Source organism: Lichenostomus cassidix, chromosome 29, assembly GCF_008360975.1.
Source record: "Lichenostomus cassidix isolate B80296 chromosome 29, HeHo_3.0, whole genome shotgun sequence".
Classification (NCBI taxonomy): Eukaryota; Metazoa; Chordata; class Aves; order Passeriformes; family Meliphagidae; genus Lichenostomus; species Lichenostomus cassidix.
In genome coordinates, this window is record NC_139509.1 from 2091611 (window position 1) to 2114589 (window position 22979).

Genomic DNA, 22979 nt, shown 5'->3' on the forward strand with positions numbered 1-22979 from the left:
GCTTCACCTGGGCGGGCTGGGGGGCACCAGGGCTTCACCCGAACGGGCCGGGGGGCACCGGGGCTTCACCTGGGCGGGCTGGGGGGCACCGGGGCTTCACCTGAGCTTCACCTGAGCGGGCCGGGGGGCTCAAGACCGGGCCGGGGGATCCAGGACCGGGCCGGGGTGTCGCGCTGGTGCCGCACGGAGCCGATCCCGGCCGTGCCCGGCCCGGCGGGGCGGAGGGTGCCGGTGCCACCGCCCCGGGCGGGTCCGGGGAGGGGCGGGGAGGGGAGCGGGGTGTTCCCCCCCCGTTCCCGGCGCTGCCCCGCCCGCCCCGCGGCCCCGCGCCAGGTGCATTCCCGGGCACGCGCCGCCGCCGCCACCGGGGCCCCGCGCTCGGAGCCGCGATGGAGCCGCACCGGCACCGGTACCGGCCCCGGGAGCGGCCCCGGGCGCTGCTGCTGCTGCTGCTGCTGTTGCTCCGCGCCCCCGCGCCCAGCTCCGCGCAGGCAGGTGAGCACCGGCAGCGGCACCGGGGAGCGGGGGAACCGGGCGAACCGGGGCCGAGCGGCGGCATTGGGCACCGGGGGAAACGGGGGGACACCGGCGCTACCGGGGGTCCCGGGATAAGCGGCGGGAGCGCTCGGGGGTCCCGGCGGTGCTGGCGTTTCGATTCCGCCGGTACCGCGCCCCGATCCGATCCCGACAATTCCCGCGGCCGCTTCCCCTTCGGGAGCGTCCCGGGATCCCGCGGGGAGAACTCTCACCGCCCCGGGGGATCGGCACCGGCAAAGCGCCTCCGGGACTGCCGCTCCGGCGGGCTCGGGGCTCGGTTCCCCTTTCCCGGGGATCGTTCCGGGGCTCGGCGCTCCCTCCCGAGCTCGGCACCTGCGGCCCCGCAGCTGCCCGCGCTAATTTTAGGCTGCGGGGTGAGGACCCGGCGCTGCCTTTGGGATCCGGCGGGGGCGGGAGGGACCCCCGAGGGGCACCGGGGGGATCCTGCCGAGGAGACCCTCGGAGCGACCCCGGGCTGCCCGCGCGGCCCCGCCGCACCCCCGGCACCCCGGAAGGGCCGGGTGCGCCCGGGAGTTGTTTTCCAGTCCCCAGAGGAAAAACACCGAGGGCTGGACGCGCAGGTGGGGCAGGCGTCGCCCCGAAACGCCGGCGGTGCCCGGGGGTGCCCGGGGGTGCGGGGGACACGGGGGGACACCGGGGGACCCCTCGGTGTGTCCCCTGCTCCATGTGCCACCGGCGACGCCTCCGGTGCCACCCTCGGGGTCTAAATCCCACGGGGCTCCCACCCGAGAGGGGACAGCACGGGGGCTCGGGGACGCCACGGGGGGCTCGGGGACATCGAGGGGACATCGAGGGGACACCGCGGGGAGCAGCCCCAGCTCCGCACCCCCCAAAGCAGCTCCCCGGCCCCTCTGAGAGCCCCCTTTGTTCGGGGCCGGGGCCAGCCGCACAGAGCCCGCTTTGTGCCGCCGGCGGGGCCGAGGGCAGGAGGTCGCGTCTGTCCCCCCGGTGCCCCCCCGGTGCCCCCCCGGGTCCCCCGGTGCTATTCCTGGCGGCGGGGCCGGGGGCCGCGGTGGCACGCGGCTGATAGCGCGGACGTGCCGGAGCTGCCAGCGGGGCCCCGCGCTGATAACGCCCGGTGCCTCCGCCGCCGCGGCGCCCGGGGGGGCTCAGCACAGCCCCGACCCCCCCGGGCAGGTGCAGCCGAGCCCCCCGTGCCGGGGAGACCCTCGGAGCGGCCGGTAACGATTCCCCGGCGCTGCCCCGACACGTTCAGCGCTGCGAGGATCCGGGGGGGAGCCTGGGTTCTGCCCCCCAACAGCTCGGGGACTCCCCGGTGTCTCCCGGGGGTCGCGGCACCCCCCGTTCCGGGCCCCCCGCGCTCCCCCCGGGCTGGGGGTGCTGCCGCCGCAGCTGGGACCTTTTTATAGCCCCTTCCTCCAAAATAGCCCTGCCGGCCGGGGGGGCCCCGAGCCGCCCGCGCTCCGCCGCCCCCGGAGGGTCCCGGGCCGGACAAAGCCGCCTTTGACCGCAACCCCCCCGCGCGGGGCCTGAGTCACGGCTGGGGGGGCTCCGCACCCCCCGTGCCCCCGGGGGTCCCGGTTCGGGGGGCTCGGTGCCCACGAACCACAATCGCGGCTTTGTGCGGCGCCGGGGCAACAAAGGGGGCTCTGTGCGCCCACGCGGGGCGGGGGGACCCCGACCCAGACCCCCCCACGCCGGGGGTGGCCGCGGGGCTCGGGCGGGCGGTGGCGGCGGTCGGGCCGAAGTCCGGCGGGCGTGGCGGGGCGGGGCGGGCGGGGGGTGCAGCCCGCGGCTCCCGCCTTGCGCAAGGCTCGCCCGGCCGGTTCGGGCAGCGCCGCGGCGAGGGAGGCTCCGCGGGGCGGGAGGACAGGCGCTGCTCGCCACCGGCACTGCCACCAGCGCGGGGGACAGCGGGGTGGGGACGGGCTGGGGGGACGGGTGGGGGGAAAGAAAAAGAAGAAAAGAAACAGGGACAGCGTGGAGGGGACAGGGAGGGGACAGGGACACCATGGGCAGGACGCCATAGAGGGGACAGGGACAGCATGGAAGGGACAAGGAGACAGGGAGGGGACAGGGAGACAGGGAGGGGGCAAGGACACCAAGGAAGGGACAGAGACAGCATGGAAGGGACAAGGACACCGTGAAGGGAACAGGGACAGCATAGGGAGGTGACAAGGACACCATGGGAGCCATGGCCACCATGTGCAGGACATGTCCAGCTTGGAGTGGACAAGGACCACATGGGGGACATTGCTGTGGCCATCCAGGGGAGGACGTGGCCAGCTTGGAGGTGACATGGCCACCGTGGGGGCCTTGGACATCAAGGGGAGGACATGGCCAGCTCAGGTGGACAGGGACCACACAGGGACATCAAGGGGAGGACGTGGCCATTGGAGGGGTGACATGGCCACCATGGGGGTCATGACTGTAGCCACCATGTGCAGCACTTGGCCAGCTTGGAGGGGACATTGCTGTGGCCATCCCGGGGGTGTCCATGGTGGCCACAGTGTGCCTGGGGACACTGAATGGGCTGTGGCCATCCTAGGGGTGTCCATGGCCATGCTGTGGTGGCCCCGGTGGCCTCGGTGACCCTGTCCCCTGCTTGCAGTGTGTCCGGGGATCCTGAATGGGCCCTGGCCATGCCAGGGGTGTCCATGGTGACCCTGGTGACCTGTGTCCTGTCACTGCAGTGTGTGTGGGGACACTGAATGGGCTGAGCATGACAGCGGTGCCATGGTGGCTGTGGTGGCCCTGGTGACATGTCCCATGTACCCACAGTGTGCCCGGGGATCCTGAATGGGCTGTGGCCATTCTGCGGTGTCCATGGTGACCCCTGTGACCTGTCCCCTGTCCCCGCAGTGTGCACAGGGACACTGAACAGGCTGAGTGTGACCAGCTTGCCATGGCCATGCTGAGGTGGCCCTGGTGGCCCCAGTGACCCTGATCCCTGTCCCCTGTCCCTGCAGTGTGCACAGGGATGCTGAATGGGCTGTGGCCATTCTGGGGTGTCCATGGTGGCCCTGGTGACCCTGTCCCCTGTCCCTGCACTGTACGCAGGGACACTGAACAGGCTGAGCATGATCAGGTGGCCATGGCCATGCTGAGGTGGCCCTGGTGGCCCTGGTGGCCCTGGTGACCCTGTCCCCGCAGTGTGTGCAGGGACACTGAATGGGCTGTGGCCATTCTGAGGTGGCCCTGGTGGTCCCGGTGACCCTGTCCCCTGTCCCTGCAGTGTGCACAGGGATGCTGAATGGGCTGTGGCCATTCTGGGGTGTCCATGGTGGCCCTGGTGACCCTGTCCCCTGTCCCCGCAGTGTGCGCAGGGACGCTGAACAGGCTCAGTGTGACAGGGTGGCCCTGGTGACCCTGTCCCCTGTCCCCTGTCCCCGCAGTGTGCGCAGGGACGCTGAACGGGCTCAGTGTGACAGGCGACGCGCAGCACCAATACCAAACCCTTCACAAGATGTACAACAACTGCGAGATCGTCATGGGCAACCTGGAGATTGTCCTCATCGACCACACCCAGGACCTGTCCTTCCTGCAGGTGACCGCGGCCTCGGGGACACCTGGGGGGGTTGGGGACACTCTGGGGGGCTTGGGGACACTCTGGGGGGTTTGGGGACACTTGGGGGGTTGGGGAGACTCTGGGGGGTTTTGGGACACTCTGGGTGGGTTTTGGGGCCACACTGACCCCTCGCTGCCCGTAGACCATTGGGGACACTAGGGAGGGTTTGGGGACACTCTGGATGGGGTTTTGGGGCCACCATGACCACTGTCTGCCCTCAGACCATCTGGGAGATGACCCAGGGTGGATTTGGGGACACTTTGGGGGTTCTTAGGGTCACACTGACCCCTGTCCACTCTCAGACCATCTGGGAGGTGACATGGGGTGTATTTGGGGACACTCAGAGGGTTTTAGGGTCACACTGACCCCTGTCCTTTGCAGACCATCCGGGAGGTGACATGGGGGGGATCTGGGGACACTCTGGGGAGGTTTTTGGGGTCACACTGACCGCTGTCCTTTGCAGACCATCCAGGAGGTGACCGGGGGGGGTCATTTGGGGACACTCAGGTCACCCTGAGCCCTGCCCTTTGCAGACCATCTGGGAGTTGACATGGGGCGCATTTGGGGACACTGTGGGGTGATTTTTGGGGTCACACTGTCCCCCCTCAGACCATCCGGGAGGTGACCTGTTGGGGAGGATTTGGGGACACTCTGGGATGATTTTTGGGGTCCCCCTGACCACTGTCCCCCCTCAGACCATCCGGGAGGTGACCTGTAGGGGATTTGGGGACACTCTGGGGTGATTTTTGGGGTCACTCTGTCCCCCCTCAGACCATCCGGGAGGTGACGGGCTACATCCTGATCGCCATGAACGTGTTCTCGGCGCTGCCGCTGCAGAACCTGCGGGTGATCCGCGGCACTCAGTTCTACGAGGACAAATTCGCCCTCTTCGTGCTGCTCAACTACAACCCCAACACCACCCACGCCCTGCGGCAGCTCGGCCTCAACCAGCTCACCGGTGGGACATCGGGGGGGGTTGGGGACATTGGGGACATCGGGGACACTGTGGGGATGGGGACACCCATGGGGAGTGGGGACACCCATGGGGAATGGGGACAGCCACGCCCTGCAGCAGCTCGGCCTCAGCCAGCTCACCGGTGGGACATTGTGGGGTTTGGGGACATTGTGGGGTTTGGAGACATTAGGGACACCGGGGGGTTTGGGGACATCGCGGGGGTTTGGGGACACTGGGGACATCAGGGACACCATGGGGATGGGGACACTGTGGGGAATGGGGACACCCATGCACTGCAGCTTGACCTCAACCAGCTCACCGGTGGGGACTTCGGGGGATTTGGGGACATTGGGGGTGTTTGGGGACATTGGGACATTGTGGGGATGCTGACATTGAGGGAGTGGAGACACCACGGGGATTAGGACACTGTGGGGAATGGGGACACCCATGGAGAATGGGTGCCACGCCCTGTGGCAGCTCGGCCTCAGCCAGCTCACCGGTGGGGACATTGCGGGGATTTGGGGACATCACGGGGGTTTGGGGACACTGGGGACATCAGGGACACCGTGGGGATGAGGACACTGTGGGGATGCAGATAGCCATGCACTGCAGCTTGACCTCAACCAGCTCACCGGTGGGGACTTCGGGGGACACTGGGGACATTGTGGCGACATCGGGGAGACCATGGGGACGGGGACACTGTGGGGATGGGGACATCATAGGAGATGGGGACACCCATGGGGACATGGGGACACTGTGGGGAATGGGGCCACCTATGCGCTGCAGCTCAGCCTCAACCAGCTCACCAGTGGGGACACCACAGGGGTTTGGGGACACTGGGGACATCGGGGACATCATGGGGGGATGGGAACACCCATGCGGCCAGCACGGAGAGGGGACACCTGTCACCCCCGTCCCCTGTCCCCGTGTCCCCTGTCCCTGTCCCGGTGTCACCCTGTCCCTGTCCCCAGAGATCCTGGCCGGCGGGGTGTACATCGAGAAGAACGCCCAGCTGTGCCACGTGGACACCGTGGAGTGGAGGGACATCATGAGGGACACCCGGCAGGAGCCACTCGTGAGGGACAACGGCCAGGGCTGTGCGTGGGGACAGCGGGGGGTTGGGGACATCCGGGGTTTGGGGACAGTGGGGGGTTTGGGGACAATGGGGGGTTTGGGGACATCAGAGGGGGTTTGGGGACATTGGGGGGTTTAGGGACATCGGGAGGCTGGGGACACCAGGAGGTTTGGGGTCACCCCTGGGTTTGGGGATGCTGGGGGGCTGGGGACACCAGGGGGTTGGGGGACATCAGAGGGGGTTTGGGGACATTGGCGGGTTTAGGGACATCGGGGGGGTTTGGGGACAACGGGGAGGTTGGGAACAACGGCCAGGGCTGTGCATGTGGGACACCCCTGGGGTCATGGGGGACTTTGGGGTCACCCCTGGGCTTGGGGTCACATTGGGGGGTCACCTCTCAGTTTGGGGTCCCTCTGGGGTGACACCCCTGGGTTTGGTGTCCCTTTGGTGTCACTCTGGGGTGACTCTGTGGTGACCCTGCCGCTGTCCCCGCAGGTCCCCCGTGCCACGAGAGCTGCGGAGGTCACTGCTGGGGTCCCGGTCCGGAGGACTGCCAGAAGTGTGAGTACCGGGGGGCTCGGGGGGTTGGGCCGGGCGGTCACCCCGCTGACCCCACGGTGTCCCCGCAGTGACCAAGACCATCTGCGCCCCGCAGTGCAACGGGCGCTGCTTCGGGAGAGCTCCGAACGAGTGCTGCCATGAGGAGTGCGCGGGGGGCTGCACGGGGCCGCTGCGGACACACTGCTTCGTGAGTGACACCAGCACTGACCGCTCCTTGTCACCCCTGTGTCACCCCTGTGTCACCCACTGACCCCCCCTGAGCACCCCTGTGTCACCCACTGACCCCTCATGGGGCTGCACGGGGCCGCTGCGGACACACTGCTTTGGGCTGAGACCACTGACCACTCCTTGTCATCACCGACCACCCCTGGGTCATCCCTGAGCACCCCTGGGTCACCCACCCATCCCTGTGTCCATCCCTGTGTCCATCCCGTGTCCATCTGTCCCTCCCTGTGTCCATCTCTCTGTCCATCCCATGTCCATCTGTCCCCCCAGGCCTGCTGGCACTTCAACAACAGTGGCTCCTGTGTCCTGCTGTGTCCCTCCCTGTGTCCATCCCATGTCCATCTCTCTGTCCATCCCTGCATCCATCCCTGTGTCCATCCCATGTCCATCTGTCCCTCCCTGTGTCCATCTCTCTGTCCATCCCATGTCCATCCCATGTCCCTCTGTCCCCCAGGCCTGCCGGCACTTCAACGACAGTGGCTCCTGTGTCCCGCTGTGTCCCTCCCTGTGTCCATCCCTGTGTCCATCCCGTGTCCATCTGTCCCTCCCTGTGTCCATCTCTCTGTCCATCCCATATCCATCCCATGTCCATCTGTCCATCCCATGTCCATCCCATGTCCATCCCATATCCATCCCATGTCCATCTGTCCACCCCATGTCCATCTGTCCCTCTGTCCCCCAGGCCTGCCGGCACTTCAATGACAGTGGCTCCTGTGTCCTGCTGTGTCCATCCCTGTCCATCCCATGTCCATCCCATATCCATCCCATGTCCATCTGTCCATCCCATGTCCATCCCATGTCCCTCTGTCCCCCAGGCCTGCCGGCACTTCAACGACAGTGGCTCCTGTGTCCCGCTGTGCCCTCAGCCTCTCATCTACAACAAGCTGACCTTCCAGCTGGAGCCCAACCCCGACACCAAGTACCAATACGGGGGGGTCTGCGTGCGGGAATGCCCTCGTGAGTCGGGATTTGGGGGGTTTGGGGGGTTTGGGGTCCCGGGGGGACTCGCGGTGACCCCCAGGGTGTCCCCCAGACAACTTCGTGGTGGACCAGAGCTCCTGTGTGCGCGCCTGTCCCAACGACAAGATGGAGGTGGAGAAGAACGGGCTGAAGATCTGCGAGCCGTGCGCCGGGCTGTGCCCCAAGGGTACGGGGCTGGGGGTCCCCGAGGGGCTGGGGGATGGCCGGAGCCCCGCTGACCCCCTGCCCGCCCCCCACAGCCTGCGAGGGCACCGGCGCCGGCAGCAAATACCAGACGGTGGACTCGAGCAACATCGACACCTTCATCAACTGCACCAAGATCCTGGGCAACCTCGACTTCCTCATCACCGGCCTGGAGGGGTGAGCGATGGGGGGCGTTTGGGGGGCTCGGGGGGGAGCGATCCCCAGGATCTGGGGGGCTTTGGGGGGTCTCGGGGGGCACAGCCCCCTCGCAGCCCCGCTGACAGCCCAACCCCGCAGGGATCCCTGGCGCAACATCTCGGCGCTGGACCCCGAGAAGCTGAACGTGTTCCGGACGGTGCGGGAGATCACGGGTGAGGAGTGGGGCTGGGGGCACTGAGACTCCCCCGGGACCCCCCCGGGACCCCCGCGGGACCCCTGAGCCCACCCTGAGCCCGCCGTGTCCCCGCAGGGTACCTGAACATCCAGTCCTGGCCCAAGCACATGCACAACTTCAGCGTCTTCTCCAACCTGGAGACCATCGGCGGCCGGAGCCTGTACAAGTGAGGAGCCTGCCGAGGGTCCTGCAGCCCCTCCCGGTCATCCCCAATTCCTGAATTCCCCTCTTTCCTAATCCCTGAATTCCCTGTTTTCCCTAATCCCTGAATTCCCCATCATCCCTAACCCCTGCCAAGGGTCCTGCACCCCCTCCCCGTCATTCCCAATCCTGGAATTTCCCTCTTTCCTAATCCCTGAATCCCTTGTCATCCCTAATCCTGAATTTCCCATTTCCCCCAATCCCTGAACTCCCCTCTGCCCCAATCCCAGCACTGCCCCGTCACTCCCAACCCCTGAATTCCCCGTTTTCCCCATCCCCGCCTCCCTGCTCCTCCCGGCACTCCCCCTCCCCATGTCCTTGTACCCGTATTCCCTCGGGACCTTCCCTCCTTCCCTTCCTCCTGCTCCCGGAGCATTCCCGGATCATTCCCGACTCCCGGATCATCCCCCCCGCTACCGGAGCTTCCCCTCCACCGCTCCCGGAGCAGCTCCCGGAGCATTCCCGGCTCCCGGCTCATCCTCCCGGCTCATCCTCCCGGTTCACCCCCAGCTCCCGGAGCACTTCCCAGCTCCCGGGTCATTCCCTGGCTCCAGGAACAATTCCCGACTCCCGGAGCATCCCCTCATTCCCGGAGGGTTTCCCGGCTCCCGGAGCAGCTCCCTGATCATCTCCTCACTCCCCGAGCAGCTCCCGGAGAATCCCCGAGCATCCCCTCACTCCCGCAGCACTCCCGGATCCCTCCCGGCTCCCCTCACTCCCCGAGCAGCTCCCGGAGAATCCCCGAGCATTCCACCCACTCCCGGAGCATTCTCAGCTCCCCGAGCAGCTCCCGGAGCACCTCCCAGGCATTCCCCGAGCAGCTCCCGGAGCGCTCCCAGAGCATTCTCAGAGCATTCCCTCACTCCCGGAGCATTCCGCTCACTCCCCGAAAGCTCCCGGAGCACTCCCCAACCATTCCCCGAGCACTCCCGGAGCATCCTCTCATTCCTACCTCATCCCCTACTCTCGGAGCATTCCCCGCACTCCCCGAGCGTTCCCTTCACTCCCGGAGCATCCCCAGCACCCCAAGCAGCTCCCGGAGCACTCCCCAGGCATTCCCAGAGCATTCCCCTCACTCCCTGAGCAGCTCCCGGAACATTCCACTCACTCCCGGAGCATTCCCTGCTCATCCCCTCAGTCCCCGAGCAGCTCCCGGAGCGCACCCCAAGCATTCCCCGAGCATTCCCCAACCATTCCCCGCACTCTCGGAGCAATCCCGTAGCATTCCTGGAGCATTCCCCTCCCTCCCGGATCCCTCCCGGTTCCCCTCCCTCCCTCCCGTTCCCCTCTCCCCGCGCTCATTCCCCCATCCCGCAGCCGAGGTTTCTCGCTGCTGATCATGAAGAACGAGAACGTGACCTCGCTGGGGCTGCGCTCGCTGCGGGAGGTGAGCGCGGGCCGCGTGTACATCACGGAGAACCGGCGGCTGTGCTTCCTGCACACCGTGCACTGGGCCGCGCTCAGCCGCAGCCGCGCCGACCTCGACATCCGCAACAACCGGCCCCGCAGCAAGTGCCGTGCGTGCGGCGGGATGGGGAGGGGATGTGGGACACCCCCGGACCCCCGGGAGAACCCCCGGCTACCCCATGGGGAAGGGGACACGGGGACCCCCGGATCCTGCAGTGAGATCACCCTGTCTGTCCCGCCAGGGAGGGGGTGTGGGACACCCCGGGACCCCCGGGAGAGCCCCCGTCCATCTCATGGGGAAGGGGACACGGGGACGGACTCCTGGATCCCACACTGAGATCCTCCATCCATCCCATAGGGAAGGGGACACAGGGACACCTGGATCCCACACTGAGATCACCCTGTCTGTCCCGCCAGGGAGGGGATGTGGGACACCCCCGGGACCCCCAGACCCCATGAGAGATCCCCCGTCCATCCCATGGGGAAGGGGACACAGGGACCCCCGGATCCCGCACTGAGATCACCCTGTCTGTCCCTCCAGGGAGGGGGTGTGGGACCCCCCAAGGACCCCCCGACCCTGCAATAAGACCCTCCCCGGCCATCCCATAGGGAAGGGGACATGGGGACCCGTGGATCCCGCACTGAGGTCACCCCCATCTGTCCTGCCAGGGAGGGGCTGTGGGACCCCTCGGGGACCTCTTGGGGACACCCAGACTCCGCAAGAGACGCCCTGTCCCTCCGAGACCAGGCGACCCCCAGACCCACCCTGACCCCATGGAGGGTGACCCCCAACCCTGCCCCGAACCCCCCTGTCCCTCCAGGGGTCGGTGACCCCCAGACCCACTCGGAGCCCCCCGTGTCCCCCCGCAGAGCAAGAGGGGAAGGTGTGTGACCCGCTGTGCTCGGCCGAGGGCTGCTGGGGTCCTGGGCCTGGGCAGTGCCTGTCCTGCCGCTACTACAGCCGGAGGGGCGTCTGCGTGTCCACCTGCCGCTTCACCGAGGGGTCAGCGGGCACGGGGGGCACGGGGGGCATCGGGGGTGTGGGGAACACAGAGGGTATGGGGGGCACGAGGGGCACGGGGGAAAGGGGGGATATGGAGGGCAAGGGGGACAAGGGGGGCGATGCAGAGACCACCGGCGTGGGCACGGGGTGGGAGATCGACCCCAGGGTGGGCACGGGGTGGGAGTGACCCCCGGGGTGGGCAGTGGGGTCAGCAGTGGAGTGGGCGTGGCGAGGTGACACTGGGGTGGGGTGGGCATGGCGGGGTGGTCCCGGGGTGGGACAGACTGGCAGGAGCACCCCAGGGTGGTTTGGACACTTCTGCGGACCCCGGGGTGGCACTGTCACGGCCGGGCGTGCTCGGTGACCCTGTCCGGACCCCGGGGTGTCCCTGTCGCCGCCGAGCCAGCTCGGTGACCCTGCCCGCTCCGCAGGGACACGCGGGAATTCTCCCAGGACGGCGAATGCTCCGAGTGTCACCCCGAGTGCGAGCGCATCGAGGGCGGCGCCACCTGCAACGGCTCGGTACGGCGCGGCCGCGACCCGCGGGGACAGCGGCGACATTGCCACCGCCGCGGGTCCCCACACGCGTCCCGCTCCCCCGGCAGGGCGCGGACACGTGCACGCGCTGCGCGCACTATCGCGACGGGCCGCACTGCGTGGAGCGATGTCCCGACGGAGTGCTGGGCGAGCGCGGCCCGATCTACAAATTCCCCGACGGCAGCCGCGAGTGCAGACCGTGCCACGAGAACTGCACCCGCGGGTGGGTCCGGGCCGGGGGACACCGCGGACACCACTGGGGACAGGGTGGGGGACCACGGACCCCATTTGGGACAGGGTGGGGTACCAGGACCCCGCGGGTGGGGAGGTTGGGGGTCCCGAGATATCATTTTGGGGAGGTTGGGGGTCTCGAGGGCATCCTGGGGAGGTCAGGATCCCGCTGGGGGGGAGGATGGGGGTCCTGAGACCCCATTTGGGGCAGGTTGGGGGTCTGGGGGTCCCGCTGGGGGTCTCACCCCGGCTGACCCCGATCTCCATCCCCGCAGGTGTGTGGGGCCGCTGCTGCGGGACTGCCTGGGGGACCCTCTGCCCGTGTCCAGGTACGGGGGGGACATCCGGGGGCTTGGGGACATCCTGGGGGACTGCGGGGACATCCTAGGGGTGCGGGGACATACCGGGGGGCTGCGGGGACATCCCGTGCCGTGTCGTGCCCGCCAGCCCGGGCTTGGGGCTCGTCCCCAGGGCCAGGAGTGGGGACCTGGTGGGACCTGGCGGGTCCCGAGCTGAGCCCCGTTCCCCTGTCCCGTGTCCCCATGGCGGTGTCCCGTGTCGCCCAGCAGGCGCGCCCCCACGCTGGTGGCAGTGCTGGCGGTCGGGGCGGTGTTCCTCTCGTGCTCGCTGGTGCTGCTGGCGCTGCTCTACTGGCGCGGCAAGAAGATCCAGAAGAAGAGAGCGATGCGGCGCTACCTGGAGCGGGGGGAGGTCAGAGCCGGGGGGTCCCGGGGGTCTCGGGGGGTCCCGGGGTGGCGGGGAGGGGGTGACACCTGTCCCCAGCCATTCCCGTGCCCGGCCTGGCCGGAGCCATGTCCATCCCTGCCCGGCCCTGTTCCCGTCTGTCCCCATCTGTCTGCATCCCGCATTGTCCCCTCTGCCTGCTTCCGTCCCACTCGCTCTCCATCCTCGTCCTGCTCTGCTTCTGTCCCCATCCCTGTCCCCGTCACTGTCCCCATCTCTGTCCCCATCCCTGTCCCCATCACTGTCCCCATCCCTGTCCCCATCCGTGTCCTCATCCCTGTCCCCATCCCTGTCCTCATCACTGTTCCCTGCCCATCCTGTTCCACCCCATCCCTGTCCCCATCTCTGTCCCTTTCCCTTTCCCTGTCCCCATCCCTGTCCCCATCCCTGTCCCATCCCCATCCCCTGCCATCCCGCTCCATTCCCATCCCGTTCCCGATCCCGCAGAGCCTGGAGCCGCTGGATCCCAGTGAAAAAGCCAACAAGGTGCTGTGCAGGATCTTCAAGGAGACAGAGCTGAAGCGCCTCAAGGTTCTGGGCTCTGGTGTCTTCGGCACTGTGCACAAGGTGAGCGGATTTGGGGAGGGGGCTGGGGTGCCATCCCATCCCAATCCATCCCATTGCATCCCAGAAATTCCAGAAATTCCATCCCATCCCATCCCATCCCATCCCATCCCATCCCATCCCATCCCATCCCATCCCATCCCATAAATCCCACCCCATCAATCCCATCAATCCCACCTCACCCCGCAGGGTATCTGGATCCCAGACGGGGATTCCATCAAGATCCCGGTGAGCATCAAGGTGATCCAGGACTGGAGTGGGCAGCAATCCTTCCACGCCGTCACCGATGTGAGTGCCAGTGGGGGACTCGGGGGGCTCTGGGGGGCTCGGGGGCTCGGGTGGCTCTGTGGGGCTCTGTGGAGACTCTGGGGTCCCCCCGGGGCTGGGGGGTGTTCCTGAGGCTGCTCTCGGGGTGTCTCCAGGGTCTCCCTCAGGCCAGGGGGTCCCAGGGATGTCTGGGGGTCTCCAGGGTGGCTGCAGGGTCTCCCCCAGGCCCGGGGGGTCCCAGGGGTGCTCTGGAGGCACTCTGGGGGTCTCCCGCAGGCCGAGGGGTTTCAGAAGTGTCCAGGGGTGCTCCACATGTCCTCCTCGGGCCAGGGGGTGCTGGGACTGTCCAGGGCTGACCCGTGGGTGGCTCCGAGGGTCCCCCCAGTCCCGGGGGTGGTGACACTGTCCCCACAATAGCAGCACATGCTGGCCATGGGCAGCCTGGAGCACTCGCACATCGTCCAGCTGCTCGGGCTCTGCCCAGGGCCAGGAGTGTCCAGGGGTTTCTGGGGGTGGCTCTGGGGGTCCTGGGGGTGTCCGGGGACACTGACTGTCACTGTCCCCCCAAGCACATGCTGGCCATGGGCAGCCTGGAGCACTCCCACGTTGTCCGGCTGCTGGGGCTCTGTCCTGGCATGGGGTGTCCCGTGGTGACCTGGGGGTGACATTAGGGTGGCTCTGGAGTTCCAGGGGTCCCGAGGGTGACTCTGGGGGTCCCAGGGGTGGTGACACTGTCCCCCCAGTGCAGCACATGCTGGCCATGGGCAGCCTGGAGCAATCCCACATTGTCTGGCTGCTCGGGCTCTGTCCTGGCATGGGGTGTCCCGTGGTGACCTGGGGGTGACTCTGTGGGTCCTGGGGATCCCAGGGGTGTCCAGGGACACTGACTGTCACTGACCCCACGGCAGCACATGCTGGCCATGGGCAGCCTGGAGCACTCCCACGTTGTCCGGCTGCTCGGGCTCTGTCCCGGGCCGCAGCTCCAGCTGGTCACTCAGCTGCTGCCCCTCGGCTCCCTGCTGGACTACGTGCGCAAGAACCGCGCGGCCATCGGGCCACAGCTGCTGCTCAACTGGGCCGTGCAGGTGGCCAAGGTCAGGACCACCGGGGTTTTGGGGTTTGGGGTTTATGGGATGGGATGGGATTTATGGGATGGGATGGATAGGAACAGGGATGGGATGGGATGGGATGGGATGGGATGGGATGGGATGGGATGGGATGGGATGGGATGGGATGGGATGGGATGGGATGGGATGGGATGGCATTGATGGCATTGATGGGTGGGATTTATGGAATGAGATGGGATGGGATTTATGGCACTTGTGGGATGGGGATGGATGGGATGGGATATGGGATTTATGGGATGGATGGGATGGGATGAGCGGGATTTATGGCATTTGTGGGGTGGAAATGGATGGGATGGGGTGGAATTTATGGTATTTATGGCATTTATGGCATTGATGGGATGGGATGGGATAGGATTTATGGAATTTATGGGGTGGGAATGGATGGGATTTATGGGATTTATGTGATTTATGGGATGGGATGAGATGGGATAGGATTTATGGCATTTATGGGATGGGATGAGACACAATGGGAAAGTTTTCCTGCCCTCCCTGGCACCGCTGACCCTGCTCCCCGTTCCCCAGGGCATGTACTACCTGGAGGAGCACCGCATGGTCCATCGCAACCTGGCTGCCCGCAACGTGCTGCTCAAGTCCCCCAGCCAGGCCCAGGTGGCTGATTTTGGGATCGCCGACCTGCTCTACCCTGATGACAAAAAGTATTTCTACAACGAGGTCAAGGTGGGCACCGCTGTGTCCCCCCAGACCCAAACCCCGTCCCCCAAATCCCATCCCCTCCGTGATCCCAGAGCCCAGGGATGTCCCATCCCCTCTGGGGTCTGTCCTGCACCTCCAGGACCCCTCAAATCCCATTTGTCACCCACCCCATACCCCTGGGACCCTCTGAATCCCATTCCCTTTGTGTCCCCAGAGCCCAGGGTTGTCCCATCCCTGCTGTTCTGTCTCTCCTGCACCTCCAGGACCCCAAATCCCATCCCTTTGTGTCCCCAGGGATGTCCCATCCCCTCTGTTCTGCCTGTCCTGCACCTCCAGGGCCCCAAATCCCATCCCTTTGTGTCCCCAGGGATGTCCCATCCCCGCTGTTCTGTCTCTCCTGCACCTCCAGGGCCCCAAATCCCATCCCCTTTTGTCCCCAGGAATGTCCCACCCGCTCTGTGCCACCTGTCCCACATTTCCAAGACCCCTGGGATCCCCCAAATCCCATATTTTCCATATTCCCAGTGCCCAAGGATGTCCCATCACCTCTGTTCTGCCTGTCCTGCACTTCCAGGACCCCAACTGTTGTCCCCTTTTGTCCCCAGGGATGTCACATCCCCTCCGTGCCTCCTGTCCTGCACCTCCAGGACACCCTGAACCCCAATCTCCTCCTGTCCCCAGTGTCCTGGGATGTCCCATCCCTTCTGTGCCACCATTCCCTCCATCCCCAGTGTCCTGGGAGGTCACACGGGGTCTTGAGATGTGACACGGAGTCCTGGGAGGTGGCAGGACAAAGGGTCCCAGGACATCACATGGGGTCCCAGGACGTCACACGGGGTCCCAGGATGTCACGCAGGGTCCTACACCCCTGGGACCCCTGGGATCGTGTCCCCTGCCCCGTGGGGTGTCCCCCCCTTGTCCCCGTGTCCCACTGTCCCCTTTCCCGCAGACCCCCATCAAGTGGATGGCCCTGGAGAGCATTCACTTCGGCAAGTACACCCACCAGAGCGACGTCTGGAGCTACGGTGAGAGAGCCCTGTGTCACCTGCGTGTCCCTGTGTCACCTGTGTGTCCCTGTGTGTCCCCCTGTGTCACCTGTGTGTCCCTGTGTCACCTGCGTGTCCCCTCTATCCCCTGTGTCCCCCCATGTCTTCCTGTGTGTTTCCCCGTGCCCTCCCGTGTCCCCTGTGTGTCCCCTGTGTGACCCCTGTGTGTCCCCCTGTGTCCCTCCTGTGTATTCTCCGTGTCCCCTGTGTGTCCCCTGTGTGACCCCTGTGTCCCTCCTGTGTCCCCTGTGTGTCCCCCTGTGTCCCTTCTGTGCCCCTCCTGTGTCCCTCCTGTGTCCCTCTGTGGCCCCTGTGTGTCCCCTATGTCCCCCCGTCTCCCCCTGTGTGTCCACCTGTGTCACCCCCTCTGTCCCTCCATGTCACCCCATGTCCTCCCCATGTCCCCCGTGTGTTCCCCCATGTCCCCTGTGTCCCCCCCTGTCCCGTGTCCCCCATGGCCCTGCCGTCTCCCTCCATGTCCCCTCCTGTCCCCCTCTGTGTCCCCTCCCGTGTCCCCATGCTGTCCCCATGTCCCCAGTGCCCCTTTGCTCCCCATGTGTCCCCTGTCCCCCTGTGTCTCCCCATGTCCCCACCGCGTCCCCCTGTGTCCCCCCATGTCCCTGTGTTGTCCCCTTGTTCCCCATGCCCCTCTGTGTTCCCATGTCCCCTGCCATGTTCCCATGTCCCCCGTGTCCCGGTGTCACTCGGCTGTCCCCCCGTGTCGCGGTGTCACTCGGCTGTCCCCTGTGTCCCCCATGTCCCAGTGTCACTCGGCTGTCCCCCGTGTCCCGGTGTCACTCGGCTGTCCCCGCAGGGGTGACACTCTGGGAGATGATGACGTTCGGCGCAGAGCCATACTCGGGGATCCGGCTGGCGGAAGTTCCTGACCTGCTGGAGAAGGGAGAGCGACTGTCGCAGCCTCACATCTGCACCATCGACGTCTACATGGTCATGGTCAAATGTCAGTGCGGCCGCTGTCCCCGAGCTGTCCCCAGGGCTGTCCCCAGGGCTGTCCCCGAGCTGTCCCCGCGCTGTCCCCAGGGCTGGGCGGGGTCCGGAGCTGTCCCCGAGCTGTGCCTAGAGCTGTCCCTAAAGCTGTCCTCGGGGCTGTCCCTAAAGCTGTCCCCGAGCTGTCCCTAGAGCTGTCCCCAGAGCTGTCCTCGAGCTGTCTCCAGGGCTGAGCAGAGTCCGGAGCTGTCCCTGAGCTGTCCCTAGAGCTGTCCCCGAGCTGTCCCTCGAGCTGTCCCCGAGCTGTCCCCAAGATGTCCCCAGAGCTGTCCCCAGGGCTGTCCTAGAGCTGTCTCCAGGGCTGAGCGGGGTCCGGAGCTGTCCCCAGAGCTGTCCCCGAGCTGTCCCTAGAGCTGTCCCTAGAGCTGTCTCCGAGCTGTCCCTAAAGCTGTCCCCGAGCTGTCCCCAGAGCTGTCCCTAGAGCTGTCCCCAGGGCTGTCCCCACGCTGTCCCCGGAGCTGGCGGGGTCCTGTTTCTGTCCCCGGCAGGGTCCCAGCCCTGTCCCCATCCCCATGCAGGGTTCTGACCGTGTCCCCACCCCCGGGGCCATGTCCCCATGTCCCCACTGACCCCGTGGCCGTGTCCCCATGTCCCCACTGACCCCGCTCCCCCCCAGGCTGGATGATCGACGAGAACATTCGCCCAACCTTCAAGGAGCTGGCGAACGAATTCACCCGCATGGCCCGAGACCCGCCGCGGTACCTGGTCATCAAGGTGAGACCCCTGAGACCCCCAGAGACCCCCCAGAGACCCCCCAGACCCTCCCAGAGCCTCCCAAACCCCCTCAGCCCTGACCCGAGACCCCCTGCACTACCTGGTCATCAAGGTGAGACCCCTGAGACCCCCAGAGCCCCCCAGAGGGTGACCCTCCTAGAGCCCCCCAAACCCCACAGACCTGACCCAAGACCCGCCGCAGTACCTGGTCATCAAGGTGAGACTCCTGAGCCCCCCAGGACCCTCCAGAGCCTCCCAAACCCCCCAACCCTGACCTGAGACCCACCATGCTACCTGGTCGTCAGTTTGGGGGGTGGGGTGGTGTAGGTGAGACCCCTGAGCCCCCCAGAGACCCCCTAGACCCTCCCAGAGCCCCCAAACCCCACAGACCTGACCTGAGACCTCCCGCACTACCTGGTCATCAAGGTGAGCCTCTCAGAGGACCCTCCAGATCCTCCCAAATCCCCCAGCCCTGACCTGGGATCCACCACGTTACCTGGTCATCAAGGTGACACCCCCTGAGCTCCCCAGAGACTCCCTAGACCCCTCCCAGAGCCCCCCAAACCCCACAGACCCGACCTGAGACCCCGCACTACCTGGTCATCAAGGTGAGCCTCAGAGACCCCCAAATCCCCCAGACTCCCCCAGCCCTGACCCAGGATCCACCACATGGCCTGGTGATCCAGGTGAGACCCCTGAGACCCCCAGGACCCCTGAGCCCCCTAGACCCTCCCAGAGCCCCCCAAATCCCCTCCCTGACCCGGGACCCCCAGTGCTACCTGGCGATCAAGGTGAGTGAGCCCCCAGAGCCCCCAAACCCTCCCATGGGTGGTGAGCCCCAGAGCCCCCAGAGACCCCAAAACCCCCACATCCCACCTGGCGATCCAGGTGAGCCCCCAGCCCTGACCCGAGACCCCCCTAACCCCCCTAACCCCCTCCCGCCCCCCGCAGCAGGAGAGCGCGGCGCCCCCCGGCGAGCCCCCCACCCTGAGCGACAAGGAGCTGGACGAGGTGGAGACGCTGGAGCTGGAGGAGGAGGAGGAGCTGGAGGTGTCCTTCGGCCTCAGCCCCGCGCTCTGCCCCACCCGCGCCAGGGGCAGCTGCGCCAGGGTGAGACCCCCGGGAGGGGCTGGGGGGCGGCGGGCTGGGGGTGACACGGGGTCTTGAGATGTGACACAAGGTCCTGGGGGGTGACACAAGGTCCTGGAGGGTGACATGGGCATCTGGGGGGTGACACGGGTTCTTGAGCAGTGACACGAGGTCCTGGGGTGTGACAGGGGGGCCTGAGCGGTGACACAGGGTCCGGGGGGTGACACGGGGTCCTGGGTGGTGACACAAGGTCCTGCGGGTGACACAAGGTCCTGGGATGTGACATGGGATCCCAGGGGGTCACACGGGCTCCTGGGGGGTGACATGAGGTCCTGGGGTTGTCACACGAGGTCCTAGGGTGTGACACGGGGGTCTGGGATGTGACATGAGGTCCTGGGATGTCCCACGGGGTCCCTGGATGTGGCACAGAACAGGGTGGTGGCACAGGGTCCCAGGACAGGACACGGCGTCCTGGGGTGTGACACAAGGTCCTGGGATGTGGCACAGGGCAGGGAGGGGACACAGAGTCCTGGGATGTCACACGGTGTCCCAGGATGTCACACGGTGTCCCGGGATGTCACACGGTGTCCCAGGATGTCACACGGTGTCCCGGGATGTCACACGGTGTCCCGGGATGTCACACGGTGTCCCGGGATGTGCCACAAGGTCTCCCAGCCCCAAGCCCCCCACAGGGGTGGGATCTGGAGCCAAGCCCTGCAGCGCCCCCTCCCCATCGCCCCCTCCCCATCGCCCCCTCCCCATGTCCCCGTGTCCCAATATCCCCATATCCCCGTGTCCCCGTGTCCCCATATCCCCATGTCCCCGTGTCCCCGTGCCCGGTGCCCGGTGCCAGCCCTGCCGTGTCCCCGCAGAGCCCCAGCCTGCTCAGCCCCCCCGCCGGGTACATCCCGATGAACCAACCTGGCCTCGGCTGCGCCCGACAGGTACCGGGGGGCTCAGGGGGTTCGGGGGGCTCAGGGAGGCTCGGGGGGCTCAGGGGGGCTCAGGGGGCTCAGGGGGCTCGGGGGGCTCGGGGGGCTCAGGGGGGCTCAGGGGGGCTCGGGGGGTGACCGTGGAGTGCCAGGGCGGGGACACAAAGTGGGACACGGGAGGGGAAGTGGTGGCTTTGGGGTGGCAGTGTGGGGTTGGGGTCCGCAGGACTGTCCCCTTCACCGCCGTGTCCCCAAGCGTGGGGGGTGCGAAGGGGCGGCTTTGGGGTGGCAGTGAGGCAGTTTTGGGTCCCCAGTTCAACCTCGTGTCCCCCAAAGTGGGGCGAGGCAGATCGGTGGCCATGGGGTGGCAGTGAGGGGGGGTTGGGTCCCCTCCTTCAGCCCCACTGTCCCCAAGGGCTGGGGGTCCCGGGGCAGGGTTGGGGTTCTGTTGGTGTCCCACCCCTCACTCCCGGTGTCCCCACTGTCCCCAGGCCGGGTTTGGGGTCCGGTTGGTGTCCCACCCCTCACTCCTGGTGTCCCCAGTGTCCCCCGGCCGGGCTTTGGGTCCAGTTGGGGTTTCCCCCGCTTACTCCTTGTGTCCCCACCGTGTCCCCCCGGTGTCCCAGGCCGGGTTTGGGCTCCTATTGAAATCCACCCCCTCCATTCCCGCTGCCCCCCCTCACTCCCGCTGTCCCCCCTCACTCCCGGTGTCCCCCTGTCCCCAGGCCGGACTGTCGCGGCCGCTGCGGCGCAGCCGGCAGGAGTCGCTGGGCCGGACAGTGTCCGAATCGTCCGAGGGTCGCGGCACAGCCTCGGAGCTGGAGCTGGGCGAGGGGGGCTCGCTGTCCGGCAGCCTGTGCCGCAGCCTGCGCTCGCGGGGGGACAGCGCCTACCTGTCGCAGCGGGAGAGTCTCCCCCCGCCGCCCCCCGGCTCCGACGGCAGCGAGGAGGATCCCAACGGCTACGTGACCCCAAACTGCGCCCACCGCGGTGAGAGGGGGGCTGTGGCCTCGGAGCGGGGCTGGGGGCTGCCCCCGGCCGCGGGGGGCTTGGGGAGGGGGTCTGTCCGGCTGGAGACCCTCGGAGGGGCGCGGGGGTTGATCCCGGGAGGGTCCCATCCTAATGGGATTGGGTTCCTTTGGGTTCCGCGGGCCAGGGGGGGTCCAATCCTAATGGGGTTGGGGTTGAGGGGCTGGGAGGCTCCTGTGGTTGTAGGGTGGGGGGATAACCCCCTGTTTTGGGGGAGAATAGGGGAATCCATCCCTGCGCGTTTGGGGTGGGGAGATAATCTTTTAGGGGATGAGGGTTTTGGGGTGGGATGGATCCACCTAGGACTCTCCCCAAATTCAGGGGGGAGCGAGGGGAGCCCCGGTGGGGGTCTGGGGGGCTCTGGCCGAGGTCTGACCCCCCTCCGCCCCCAGACGCAGACCCTGCCGGGGGCTCGGTGCCCGAGCCGGAGGAGGAGGAGTACGAGTACATGAACCGGCGGCCGGGGGGAGCACCGGGAGCCCCCCAACCGCGGCCGGCCTCGCTGGAGGAGCTGGGCTACGAGTACATGGAGGTGGGCTCGGAGCCGGGCGGACCCCCGGGTGCCCCCCAGGGCCGGGGGTGGCCGCAGGACGAGGACGAGGAGGCGGCCGGGGCGGAGGAGGAGGACTACGAGTACATGAACAAGCAGCCGCGGCTGAGCCGCTCGCTGGGCAGCGAGCCCGGCGGCGAGCCGAGACCCCCGGGACCCCCGCGGCACGACGGCTACACCGACATGCGGGCGGCGGAGGGCCCGGAGGAGGAGCAGGGCTACGAGGAGATGGAGGCCGTGCTGAGCCCGCGCTGCCCCGGCTGCCCCGGCATGAAGCCCCTGCGGAGCCTGGAAGCCTCGGACTGCGCCTTCGACAACCCCGACTACTGGCACAGCCGCCTCTTCGCCAAGGCCGATGCCCAGCGGACGTAGGGGACCCGCGGGACCCCCTCGGGGGGCTCACACTGGAAATGAAGGATCGCCCCCTCCCCGGGGAGGGCGGGGGTTGGGGGTCTCAGCCCCTCGGGGGGCGCCTGCGACCACCGCCCCTGTGTTTTTGGGGTGCGGCGGTGAAGGGGGGCTGAGCCTGAGCGCGCCGAGCGGGGCAGGGGGCGGCGCAGACCCCCCGAGTCCCCCTGCCGTCGTTTCCTTGCCCCCCGCCCCGCCGAAGGGGCTCCCCAAATCCCGGGGGTGCCTCGGGGGGTCCCCGCCCGGGGCTGCAGACGAGGTCAGGCGGGATTTCTGAAGGACCCCAGACTCATTTTTCAGGTTTGCCCATTCCCTGCTGGAACCGGAGTGAAGGTTTGGGGGTGTGCCCCCCATCCCCGGGGGTTTTGGGGGATTCGCCCCCCGGAATCTCTTTCTGGGGTGTTTTCCCCGGTGTTTTCGGGGGTGCCCGGGTTGATGGGGTGGGACCCCTCGCTCAGGGATCGCCCCCGGCCCCGGGGGTCGCGCGGGATTGATAAAAATAAAGGAATTTGAATAAACGCGTCGGTGCTGCGGCTCGGAGGGGTCAAGGAGGGGCTGGAGCGTGGGTCGGGCGGGGGACACCGGGCCGGGGAGCGGGGGCAGTGGCGGGGCTGGGGGCGGTGGGTGGCACAGGGACAGGGACGGGGACAGGGACGGGGACAGGGACAGCCCCGGGCAGTGACCGCTCCCGGTGTGGCCGCGGTGCCGGTGCTTGGGGGAGTCGAGGGGTCCGGACCGGGGGGTCGGGGGATGAGTGGGACCGGGGCTGCAGCGGACCGGGGACCACGAGGAGAGGGACAGTGACAGATCTCTGCCGCCCCCCTGCCCAAACCCGCACACGCCCCTTCCTCTCCCGTCCTCCCCCTCCGCCTACATCCCCCATCACCCCCCGCGCGCCACTTCCGCTCCACACCCCTCCTCTCGCGAGAGTCGCGCTGCGCGCCGGGAGTTGTAGTCCGCAGGGGGGGTGAGCAGCGTGCCTCACACACCGTCCGGGGCTCTGCGCG

The 22979-nt window shown here is 67.4% G+C and overlaps 1 protein-coding gene across 3 annotated transcripts; it reads left to right on the forward strand.

Moving 5' to 3' along the window:
* Positions 1 to 315: 315 nt before the first annotated feature.
* Positions 316 to 22488, forward strand: ERBB3 (erb-b2 receptor tyrosine kinase 3). Of its 3 annotated transcripts, none has more exons than XM_085041099.1 (28): positions 316 to 495; positions 3915 to 4066; positions 4859 to 5045; positions 6014 to 6139; positions 6613 to 6678; positions 6747 to 6865; positions 7719 to 7860; positions 7937 to 8050; positions 8124 to 8244; positions 8365 to 8438; positions 8537 to 8627; positions 9980 to 10179; positions 10940 to 11072; positions 11504 to 11594; positions 11678 to 11832; positions 12116 to 12169; positions 12407 to 12551; positions 13032 to 13151; positions 13338 to 13436; positions 14324 to 14509; positions 15065 to 15220; positions 16146 to 16221; positions 17057 to 17203; positions 17867 to 17964; positions 18919 to 19074; positions 19926 to 19997; positions 20711 to 20975; positions 21407 to 22488. In XM_085041099.1, the coding sequence occupies exons 1-28, from the start codon at positions 390 to 392 to the stop codon at positions 21934 to 21936; spliced, it is 3981 nt and encodes a 1326-aa protein (XP_084897225.1). In that variant the 5' UTR covers positions 316 to 389; the 3' UTR covers positions 21937 to 22488. The 3 variants fall into 3 exon arrangements, with proteins under 3 accessions (XP_084897225.1, XP_084897223.1, XP_084897224.1); XM_085041097.1 differs by having other exon boundaries at positions 317 to 495; positions 18916 to 19074; XM_085041098.1 differs by having other exon boundaries at positions 317 to 495; positions 12410 to 12551; positions 18916 to 19074.
* The last annotated feature ends 491 nt before the right edge of the window (positions 22489 to 22979 follow it).

What these genes read in the sequence shown, in the direction of transcription:
- ERBB3 (XM_085041097.1), top strand. Translation starts at nt 390, where the DNA reads ATGGAGCCGCACCGGCACCGGTACCGGCCCCGGGAGCGGCCCCGGGCG. An exon ending in TCCGGAGGACTGCCAGAAGT is followed by an intron (nt 6,679 to 6,746) that starts GTGAGTACCGGG and finishes GTGTCCCCGCAG; the next exon opens with TGACCAAGACCATCTGCGCC. An exon ending in TCTTCGGCACTGTGCACAAG is followed by an intron (nt 13,152 to 13,337) that starts GTGAGCGGATTT and finishes CTCACCCCGCAG; the next exon opens with GGTATCTGGATCCCAGACGG.